The sequence below is a fragment of the Chaetodon trifascialis genome, chromosome 3 (genome assembly GCF_039877785.1).
Source record: "Chaetodon trifascialis isolate fChaTrf1 chromosome 3, fChaTrf1.hap1, whole genome shotgun sequence".
Classification (NCBI taxonomy): domain Eukaryota; kingdom Metazoa; phylum Chordata; class Actinopteri; order Chaetodontiformes; family Chaetodontidae; genus Chaetodon; species Chaetodon trifascialis.
Genome location: NC_092058.1, coordinates 419,384 through 430,590, shown reverse-complemented (window position 1 = coordinate 430,590; position 11,207 = coordinate 419,384). Strand labels below are relative to the sequence as shown.

The window sequence follows — 11,207 nt, the reverse complement described above, 5'->3', positions numbered from 1 at the left end:
TCATTCTGTCTGACTGGAGTCACCTGGCCCACCTGTGGAGGAACAGCGAGGGAGACGATCGAACAATTAGTTATGGATCCGGAAACCATGAAAGAGACACGTCTGTCTGTCTGTCTGTCTGTCTGTCTGTCTATCTGTCTGTCTCTCTCTCACACACACACACTGAACACTGTTTCAGCAGCTTGACACTGAGCGCTGATTCATCTTCATGTTACTAATATGATTTTTAATTGGTGACAAGTTTCACAAGTCCAGCAACAAACTACTGCAAACCACAATTGTACTTTCACTCCTAATACTCCAACTCCATGAAGCTGAGAATATATGTATGCGTTTAATACTAACACTTAAACACATGACAATGAGAATACTCTTGTAGTTGTACTGCTGATACTTTCACTACACGGACCTGATTGGTACCTGTGTACATGTACTTGAGAAGGACTGTGAATGCAGGACTTATGTTAGTAAACTAGGTACCGTGGCTTAACGTTACACAGCTGCACCGTTACCTTTACTCAGGTATTGAGTATTTCTTCCTCGGCTGTGTTTATCAAGCAGCATCTTTAAAATCAGTGTAATGAATTAAGCAGACGAGCCCAATCAAACCATGGCTGTGTCTTGCTAGCTAGCTACCGTTAGCTAACTTCTCCACCAAAGTGAAGTTTCCTTCTATAAACCACTTCAGCTGGACTCGGATCAACGTCAGTCCATTTACAGACACGTCTGTAACGATGTGAAGCAGCGCAGAGCTCCTCTGCAGCGTCTTCCATGTCCGCCGCAGCTCGCTGACTAACGGCTCGGTGACAGAAACACAGCAGCAGCTAGCAGCTAACAGCTAACAGCTAGCAGCTAACAGCTAACTGACAGCAGCACCCACCGCTTTGTTCTGTTCCAACGAGCCTCTCCTCCGTCCGTAATCCGCCCGTGTTTGCTCTTATTCAGTCTGATTGAGATAAAATGTCACACAGCCTGCTGTCGCGGAAAAAAAAAAGCTAATTTCAGCCACAACAGTCCCTCTTCTTGTCAACGCCTCTCGCGTTACGGAGCGCCAGCTGGGACAAACAAGATGTAGTTGCTTTGCGAAAGACGAAAGCAATAACGAGGCTTCGGTTTGTGACATGGAGTTTAGCAGCCTTTCTCTGGTTTTGCAGCAGTTTAAGTTTAATAAAGTACCAGTCTCCACAGGGTCCACCAAATCTGGACTGAAGTGGACTCTGGGACCCGAACCCTAAGCATGGGACAAGAAACCAGGCCTAGAATTATGAAAACTAATAGTTTATAAATCGGAATTTTGCTTTCTGTCTTGGATATAAAAACTCTTTTGTCTGTTTTCACGAATGGAGCAAAAGTTTCACAAGTTTGAAACGGTTTTAAAAGTGTCCAGACTGGTCCAGGTTTGAGTGGCCTGGCTTTGAAAGCAGATCTGCTCTAATGCAGTCTGGGTGGACAAAGGAGTGAAGTCTCTTTGTTTCAGCTCTAAAATAAAAGGTCCACACTTTCGTTTGGGGGTTTAGGTTCCTTATTCCTTCCTTCCTTTTAATAAGCAGTCATTTCTGAGGGAAAACTCAGTCAATGGCTGAGCACTGACAGAATAACCATTAATGAGTGCGTTATGGTGATGAATAAAGAATGAATATGTCACAGATGTCCCTGCTAATGATAAAGCTGTTGAATATTTGAGTTTAATATAAAGGCAACCTGCTGCCAGTTTATACCAACATCACATTCATACAGTGAGGATCACCATCACCATGACAACAACAGGGCGCTGACCCCTTAAAACAACACCTGGATGATGAACACGAGCTGCGAATAGACGTAAGGAATCAGGTCAATCAATCGCAGGTTGACGCCTCCGTCTTCCCCACATCATCCTTATAGCTGCACCGTAGACCTGCCAGCCATCTTTAAAGCCTGTCTCATCCAGAACATGATCAACTCAAGTCAACTCAGGACTCACAGCCGCTGGGACAGTGGACATCTTCTCTGTGGACCTCTTCTTCAGGGTCTGTTGTGGCCTCAACCAATCACAGTGAAAAACAAGCATCCACCCCTCTGATCAGTTATCCTTTTGAGCACCACGGTGGATGTCCCGAACACCTGCCACTGCTTACAATCCAGGGCTCTCAAGTTTTCAGGTGCAGGTGTGTGTGTGTGCACACGTGCACTGTCTGTAACCCCCACCACATTTCTTCTCTCTGACTTATCATTATCATGAATACTAATATGAATACATCACATACAATAAACGCAGCACTATCCAAAGGCGTAGAGAGTACCACAAGACATCATTCACCAATAACAACTGACTTTATTTCATTTCAGCAGATTTCTCAGAGCTGCAGTGAAAGACACAGAAACAGTGTCGGGGAGACTAGAGGCAGAGAAAGCCAGGTGCTTCTACAGCACCTGAACCAAAAACCCTGATTCAGAAACAATGAGCGAATCCAACGCTGTGCGATGGATCCATATTCTGGAGATGGAAAACTACTCATCCTGATGAAGACTGTGGAAGCAGAAACTACCAATCAACACACATCTCTTACCATTTGGCAAACACCATTTTGTCGATCCAAACAGAGGACCGGCAGCAGGACGGGGGGGTGGATGTGGACAGAAGTCATTATAGCAGCAGGTACTTTGTGCTGAGTAGAACAGAGCAGAGCTGCTGTGTGCTGAGCAGGAACCGCTGCCATGGACCAAACATGGCGCCACTGCTGTGTCATCCAACTTTCCTGCAGCCTTGAGCTGAAAGTTGACCACAGCTGACGAGCTCCATCAGACCGCTGAGGAACGAGTGGGCAGGGACTCACGCTCGTGGGCCTTTGATTGACATGCCAACGCACTGGCAGTGCATTGTGGGACTCATAGTACTAGTGCTGCATGCAATACATCGGTGGGCCATTATCATGAGGGCCAAAGGTATCTGAGTTTGACATATGTGCTCTAGAGCAAGGCATCACTAAAAACTGCTGCAGCATTAAACTACAGGCACAGAACAATCTGCACTGCTGTTAAAAATGCTCTTCTTCATCATCAATGTGTATTAAAGCAAATCAACAGTATGAACAAACATCTTTGTTTTACACTAATAGAGGCACAGATCAGAGATCAGTACAACAGAATACATGCCTGTTCAATACTCTCCTTCATCTTCCTCAGTCCTCTCAGTACCAACCTCCTCCATCGTCTCCTTGAAGATGAGTTTTCCAGTCTTCACTGCAGTCGAAGCTTGATGGTTAACAAACGTGCACGCTGACTCAAACTGAAATGTTTTCACATTTCTCATCAGCAATAAAACCACATCTGCTCCTGTATGTTGTCACGTGACGTTTGTTTGTTGGTGCAGAGCAAACTGTCAAACTAAGTCTGGAGTTTCCTTACTGGATTACATGACGTGGGCCAAGATTGTCAGGCTTTCCGCCACTAAATAGTGGGACCCAAAGATGTTTATTAACAAAAGGAGGAACAAAAAGCGCACTCGAACGAGTGGAACCAAAACAACCAAAAACGCACTCAAAAGGAGTGGATAGAACAAAAGGAGTTCCGACGAGGCGGGTATATAATCAAGGCACGCGTGGAAGCAGCAGGTAGGCACTGAAACAAAAGAAAAGAGCACACTATAAATGGCTAAGACAAAACCGTGTAACATAAACTCTTTCTCAGGAAGAGAGGAGGACAAAAGAGACTTAGTACTTAGGACCAAGAGACCAGACACCGTCATGGAAGGATGAGGAATAATCCAGCACAGGTAGGAGAGAGCTCTCTCCTTAAATACTCTGCCAATCAGGAAGAATGCTCACAGGTGAGTCCAGAGGGGGGCGGAGCTGGCTGAGGTACGGGGACGCCCAGCCACGCCAACAGGGGTGAACAGACAGACAACACACACAGGGAAAAAGGGCAAGGAGACACACAAGGAGAGACAAGGAAGCAGGAAAGACCAAGGAACCCTCGGAGATGGTGTGGTTGGCTCCAGGATGGCGGGAAAGGCGGTGAGCATGGGTCCACTCCAGCACCTGGGAACGAACAGTGTGAGGGACAGTTTGTTTTGTGGCCCATTACCTGGGTCTGGGTGCTGCCGCTGCGCCTCCCTAATGACCCCCTTGATCTCCCGAGAGAGAGGCAATGATCCGGTCCTCAGGGAGGATGTTCTCAGGCTCGGTCGTAGTGTCTGAGGTGGAAAACTGTCTGGATAAAGCATCAGGCTTAGTGTTACGGGACCCTGGTCTGTAAGTCAATGAGAAGTTAAACCGGCTAAAATACAATGCCCAGCGGGCCTGGCGGGAGTTGAGGCGCTTGGCAGCCTTGATGTAGGCCAAGTTCTTGTGATCCGTCCAGACAACGAATGGCGGCTCAGCTCCCTCCAGCCAGTGCCTCCACTCCTCTAAGGCCAGTTTGACAGCCAGCAGTTTGCGATTGCCCACGTCGTAATTCTGTTCTGCCAGAGAGAGACGGCAAGAGAAAAAGGCGCATGGATACAACCGTTTGTCAGCCTGAGCATTTTGAGAATTTTATTTGTATAGCGCCAAATCACAACAGAAGTTGTCTCAGGACACTTTCCATATAGAGCTGGTACAGACCAAGCTCTTTTATCTACAAAGAAACCAACAATTCCCCCATGAGCAGCACTTGGCGACAGTGGCGAGGAAAAACTTCCTTTTAACAGGCAGAAACCTCAGACTGAACCAGACTCTGGGTGGGCGGCCATCTGCCTCCACCGGTTGGGTGAGAGAGGAAGAGCAAGAGAGGGAGAGACAGACAGACAGACAGACAGACAGACAGACAGACAGACAGACAGACAGACAGACAGACAGACAGACAGACAGAAATGCAGTCAGACAGACAGACAGACAGACAGACAGACAGAAATGCAGTCAGAGAGAGAGAGAGAGACAGAGAGACAGAGACAGAGAGACAGACATGCAGTCACAGTAACAGTGACAGTGGATGTAATAACAGCAGTAGCAGTTGCAGTGGATGTCAGGCAGGGCCAAGGCAGGAGACGCAGCTGAAATCCACAATCCAGATTCAGCCACTGTCCATGGGAACCTGCAAGACGACAAAGCACAGAGACTCCGGGGAAGGAGCTAAGTTAGTAAGACGCCGTGGTAGGACATGAGAGCGTGCGGATGGAGAGGGACAGAAGGACGGAGGACCTCGCTGTATCTTTGGATGTCCCCCGACAGTCTAATCCTATGGCAGCATAACTAGGGGCTGGTCCAGGACAAGCCTGAGCCAGCCCTAACTATAAGCTTTATCAAAGAGGAAAGTTTTAAGCCTACTCTTAAATGTAGAGACAATGTCTGCCTCCCGGACAAAGACTGAAGATGGTTCCACAGGAGAGGAGCTTGATAGCTAAATGCTCTGACTCCTGTTCTGCTTTTTGAGACTTTAGGAACCATAAGTAGAAATGCATTCTGGGAACGCAGTGTTCGAGTAGGGCAATAAGGTACTATGAGCTCTTTAAGATAAGAAGGTGCCTGGCCATTTATGGCTTTGTAAGTAAGGAGAATTTTAAACTCTATTCTAAACTTTACAGGGAGCCAGTGCAGAGCGGCGAGTATTGGAGAAATATGATCTCGCTTCCTGGTTTTTGTCAGAACACGTGCTGCAGCGTTCTGGAGCAACTGGAGAATATTCAGCAACGAATTTGGGCAGCCTGATAGTAAAGAACTGCAATAATCCAGCCTGGAAGTTACGAATGCATGGACTAGTTTTTCTGCATCATTTTGAGATAAAATATGCCTGATTTTTGCGATATTACGTAGGTGAAAAAAGGCAGTCCTTGAAATTTGTTTTACATGGGAGTGAAAGGACATGTCTTGGTCAAAGATGACTCCCAGATTCTTTACAGTGGTGCTGGAGGCCAGCGCAATGCCATCCATAACTGCTATGTCATCAGAAAGTGACTTTCTAAGATGTTTAGGGCCGAATACTATAACTTCAGTTTTGTCCGAGTTTAGCATCAGAAAATTGCAGGTCATCCAGGTCTTTATGTCATGAAGACATGCTTGTAGTCTAGTTAACTGACTGGTTTCTTCCGGTTTCATTGATAAATATAGCTGGGTATCATCTGCATAGCAATGAAAATGTATTGAGTGCTTCCTGATAATCTTACCTAAAGGAAGCATATATAAGGTGAATAGAATTGGTCCAAGCACAGAACCCTGCGGAACTCCATAGCTGACTTTAGTGAGCACAGAGGAGTCGTCATTAACGCGTACAAACTGAGAGCGATCTGACAAGTAGGATTTAAACCAGCTTAGCGCAGTTCCCTTAATGCCAATGAAATGTTCCAGTGTCTGCAATAGGATGCCATGGTCAATGGTGTCAAATGCAGCACTAAGATCCAGTAAGACTAGTACAGAGACAAATCCTTTATCAGATGCAATTAGAAGGTCATTTGTAACTTTAACCAGTGCTGTCTCTGTGCTATGATGCACTCTAAATCCTGACTGGAAATCCTCGAATAAACTATTATTGTTTAGAAAGTCGCACAGCTGATTGGCAACTGCTTTCTCAAGAGTTTTTGAGAGAAAGGGAAGGTTGGATATCGCTCTATAGTTGGCTAAAACCCCTGGATCAAGAGTAGGCTTTTTCAGTAGCGGTTTTATCACAGCTACTTTAAAGGACTGTGGTATGTAGCCTGTTGATAAAGAGAGATTGATCATGTCTAAAACTGAAGAGTCAATTAGAGGTAATACTTCTTTAAACAGCTTAGTCGGGATAGGATCTAAAATACAGGTAGATGATTTTGATGATGAAATTATTGAAATTAGTTGGTGAAGGTCAACAGGAGTAAAACAGTCTAAAACTGCGACAGACTGAGTAACAGTTTCTATGATTTCTGCGTTTGAAGACAAAACAGTACCTGTTGACGGCAGGAGTCGATGAATTCTGTCTCTAATAGTTAGAATTTTATCATTAAAGAAGCTCATGAAGTCATTACTGTTCAGAGCTAAAGGAATACATGGTTCACAAGAATTATGGCTCTCTGTCAGCCTGGCTACAGTGCTGAAGAGAAACCTGGGATTGTTCTTATTTTCCTCTATTAGTGCAGAGTAATAGGCTGCCCTGGCACTGCGGAGGGCTTTCCTGTATATTTTAAGACTGTCTTGCCAGGCGGACTGAAATTCTTCCAGATTGGTAGAACGCCATTTCCTTTCTATTTTCCGTGAAGTTTGCTTTAATTTGCGGATTTGAGGAGTATACCATGGAGCTAACCTCCTATGTTTAATTTTCTTCTTTTTTAGGGGAGCAACAGAGTCAAGTGTCATACGCAACGATCCTGTAGCACTATCAACCAGGAAGTCAATCTGGGAGGGACTAACGTTAGCATAAGACTCCTCTGTTGTATTGAGACATGGCATTGAATTAAATACTCATATCCTTAAATTTAGCTACAGCACTATCAGACAGGAGTCTGGTATAAGAATTTTTGCCTACTGGCTGGTAGTCTGGTAATATGAATTCGAAAGTTATTAAATGATGGTCTGATAAAAGAGGATTCTGTGAGGAGACTATTAAGTCTTCGATTTCAATGCCATATGTCAGAACAAGGTCGAGGGTGTGGTTAAAACAGTGAGTCGGTTCATGTACATTCTGGCGGAAGCCAACTGAGTCTAATACTGAGATAAACGCAGTGCTAAGGCTGTCATTATCAACGTCGACATGTACATTAAAGTCACCTACAATAATTACTTTATCTGCTTTAAGGACTAAACTTGATAGAAACTCCGAGAACTCAGCTATAAATTCAGAGTAAGGACCAGGAGAGCGGTATACTACAACAAATAAAAGTGGCTGCACTGTTTTCCATTTCTCATTGAGAAAGAGTGAGAACAAGGCTTTCAAATGAGTTGTAGTCGAGTTTAGGTTTAGGGTTGATCAAAAGGCTTGAGTCAAAAATGGCTGCAACTCCACCTCCTCTGCCGCTGCCTCGAGGAATGTGGGTATTAATATGGCTCGGAGGAGTAGCTTCATTTAGGCTCACAAACTCTTCAGGACACAGCCAGGTTTCAGTCAGACAAAATAAATCAATATTATGGTCTGATATTAACTCATTTACTAGAACAGCTTTAGAGGACAGAGATCTGATGTTAAGGAGTCCACATTTAATTCTCCTATCTTGTTGTACTATTGCAGAGGTTGTTCTAATTTTAATTAGATTCTTATGTTTAACTCCTCTTCTCTGTACTTTTGGTTTACTTAGTTTACGTGGTCGGGGGGCAGACACAGTCTCTATGGAGTGTTGGGTGGGTAACTGCTCTAATGGAGGCGCAGAGAAGCGTGTAGGACTGCAGCTCTGCCTCCTGGTCTCAACTCTGAGTTGTCAGGGGTTAGGTTCATAAATAAAATCGGTCAGATTTCTAGAGATGAGAGCTGCTCCCTCCAAAGTGGGATGGATGCCGTCTCTCCTAATCAGACCAGGTCTTCCCCAGAAAGTCTGCCAATTATCAATGAAGCCCACACTGTTTGCTGGACACCACCTCGACAGCCAGCGATTGAACGATGACATGCGGCTACATGTCATCACTGGTCAGATTTGGCAGGGGTCCAGAGAAAACTACGGAGTCCGACATCGTTTTAGCATATGTACACACCGATTCCACATTAATTTTAGTGACCTCCAATTGGCGTAACCGGGTGTCATTACCGCCGACGTGAATAACAATCTTACGGTATTTACGCTTATCCTTAGCCAGCAGTTTCAAATTTGATTCGACGTCGCCCGCTCTGGCCCCCGGCAGGCATTTGACTATGGTCGCTGGTGTCGCTAACTTCACATTTCTCAAAATGGAGCTGCCAATAATCAGAGTTGGTTTCTCAGCGGGTGTGTCACCGAGTGGGGAGAACCTGTTAGAAACATGAAGCGGTTGGTAGTGACCCGTGGACTTCAGCTTGGGACTATGCTTCCTTCGAACAGTCACTCAGCCTCCCTGGTTTCCCGGCTGCTCGGGAGCTGTCGAGGGACGGCTAGCCGGAGCTGCACTTGGTCGGTCCGCACCGGCTAAGGGGGCCTGGCTAACTATAGCTAATGGTTTTGTTTCCATGGTGCGGAGCCGAGCTTCCAATTCACTAAGCCTCGCCTCCAACTCACCAAATAAACTACATTTATTACACGTACCAGTATCACTAAAGGAGGCAGAGGAGTAGCTAAACATGTGACACACCAAGCAGGAGAGAGCTGGAGAGGGACAGAGAGAAGCCATCGCTAGCTGCTAGGCTAAGTTGGTATAGCTAGCAGAGCAGACAAGCGCGTAGACAAATAAAATTGACGGTCGCTAAATAAACAGACTTATGGGTGCTTGAGCAGAACTAATGTTACTCTGTAGCGCGGATAAAAGGCCGCTGTAACAAAACACAGAGCAAATTACACTCAGAGGAACAAGAGCGACAAACGCACACTACTCGTAAGGCAGCAACCAGAAACAGGAAGTGAGACGATACGCTTACCTCAGCACATATTCTGTTGTTCTAGTACAGCCCCCACCCCAGTGTCCGAAGCATCTACCTCCACAATAAATGTTTTGGAGGGATCCGGTTGCACCAGAATAGGCGTGGAGGTGAACAGTGTCTTAAGTTTCTGGAAAGCATTGTCAGCCTCTGCTGACCAGTTAAACTTCACTTTAGAGGAAGTTAACTTGGTCACTGGAACGGCTATTTTGCTGTAGTCCGGCAGTCGAGAGCGTAAGCCTTAATGGGCTCCTCCAGCTGACAGCCTATGTCCGCTGCCATGCGCTCATCCAGCAAATTTTCTAACAAAGATTCAAAGACTAACAAAGATTCACCATTCATAAAGATTTTTTCTCTTTAAAAAGAAAAAGTTACCTGAACAACACTGAAGACGTAATGCATTTCAGGAACTTTATTAATACCAGCCAAAAATCATGCAACAAACACTTCTGAACACTTTGTAATGAAATCACATTTAACTGCTCAACTAATAAATGTTGAGCTTTGAGCTGTTGAGCTTTTAATACTCCTCTCCATCCTCCTCTCCTTCGCCCTCAAGGTAGTCGACTCCAACCTCCTCATAATCCTTCTCCAGAGCTGCCATATCCTCTCTGGCCTCGGAGAACTCTCCTTCCTCCATCCCCTCACCCACATACCAGTGGACAAAGGCACGCTTGGCGTACATCAGATCAAACTTGTGGTCAAGGCGAGCCCAGGCCTCGGCAATAGCAGTGGTGTTGCTCATCATGCACACGGCCCTGTGGACCTTGGCCAGGTCTCCACCAGGAACGACAGTGGGCATCTCGTAGTTGATGCCGACCTTGAAACCAGTGGGGCATCGGTCCACAAACCGGATGGAGCGCTTGGTCTTGATGGCGGTATTGGCAGCATTCACATCTTTGGGCACCACATCACCACGATACAGCAGGCAACAAGCCATGTACTTGCCGTGGCGAGGGTCACATTTCACCATCTGATTGGCTGGCTCGAAGCAGGCACTTGTGATCTGAGCCACAGAGAGCTGCTCATGGTAAACCTTCTCAGCTGAGATGACAGGGGCGTAGCTGGCCACAGGGAAGTGGAAACGGGGATATGGCACCAAGTTGGTCTGGAACTCTGTCAGATCCACATTGAGGGCACCATCAAAGCGCAGAGAAGCGGTTACAGACGACACAACCTGAGCGACCAGCCTGTTCAGGTTGGTGTAAGTGGGACGCTCGATGTCAAGGTTCCTGCAACAGATATCACAGATGGCTTCGTTGTCCACCATGAAGGAGCAGTCACAGTGCTCCAGGGTGGCATGGGTGGTAAGAATGGAGTTATAGGGCTCCACCACCGCGGTGGACACCTGTGGAGCTGGGTAGATGGAGAACTGCAGCTTGGACTTCTTGCCGTACTCCACAGACAGACCCTCCATCAGCAGGGAGGTGAAACCAGAGCCTGTACCACCTCCGAAGCTGTGGTAAATCAGGAAGCCCTGAAGGCCAGCGCACTGGACAGCCTGAGGACAGAGAGGGAGAGACAATGATCACATGTCAGATACAGCTCTGTCTTTTCATCTCATACTCTGCTCTGACTGTACGCACCAGTTTGCAGATCCTGTCCATCACCAGGTCGATCATCTCTCTGCCGATGGTGTAGTGTCCACGGGCGTAGTTGGCAGCATCCTCCTTCCCAGTGATCACCTGGTCAGGTGGGAACAGTTTGCGGTAGGTCCCTGTGCGCACCTCATCTAAGGAAATGACCAT

The 11,207-nt window shown here is 46.4% G+C and overlaps 2 protein-coding genes across 2 annotated transcripts in view; both read right to left on the bottom strand.

Annotated features, from left to right (window-relative positions):
* Positions 1–1,040, bottom strand: part of LOC139329507 (E3 ubiquitin-protein ligase RNF123) — a 79,770-nt gene extending 78,730 nt beyond the window's left edge. The window contains exons 1-2 of the mRNA XM_070959869.1: positions 881–1,040; positions 1–32 (exon numbers count right to left, since the gene is read on the bottom strand). The exon at positions 1–32 is cut by the window's left edge and continues 78 nt beyond it. Of these exons, the coding sequence (XP_070815970.1) occupies positions 1–4 (4 nt within the window). The 5' untranslated portion in view covers positions 5–32; positions 881–1,040. The remainder of the gene's footprint in view (positions 33–880) is intronic.
* An 8,939-nt stretch (positions 1,041–9,979) lies between these two features.
* On the bottom strand, positions 9,980–11,207 carry LOC139351442 (tubulin alpha-1B chain-like). The gene is made up of 2 exons (XM_070993337.1): positions 11,046–11,207; positions 9,980–10,960 (listed from the first exon to the last, which is right to left on the bottom strand). Exons 1-2 carry the CDS (start codon positions 11,205–11,207, stop codon positions 9,980–9,982), a joined length of 1,143 nt encoding a protein of 380 aa, XP_070849438.1.

Excerpts from the sequence above, each read along its gene's own strand:
- LOC139351442 (XM_070993337.1), bottom strand. The coding sequence starts at position 11,207 with ATGGTCATTTCCTTAGATGAGGTGCGCACAGGGACCTACCGCAAACTG. Across the intron at positions 10,961-11,045 it reads TGGACAGGATCTGCAAACTG|GCTGTCCAGTGCGCTGGCCT; the intron begins GTGCGTACAGTC and ends CTCTGTCCTCAG.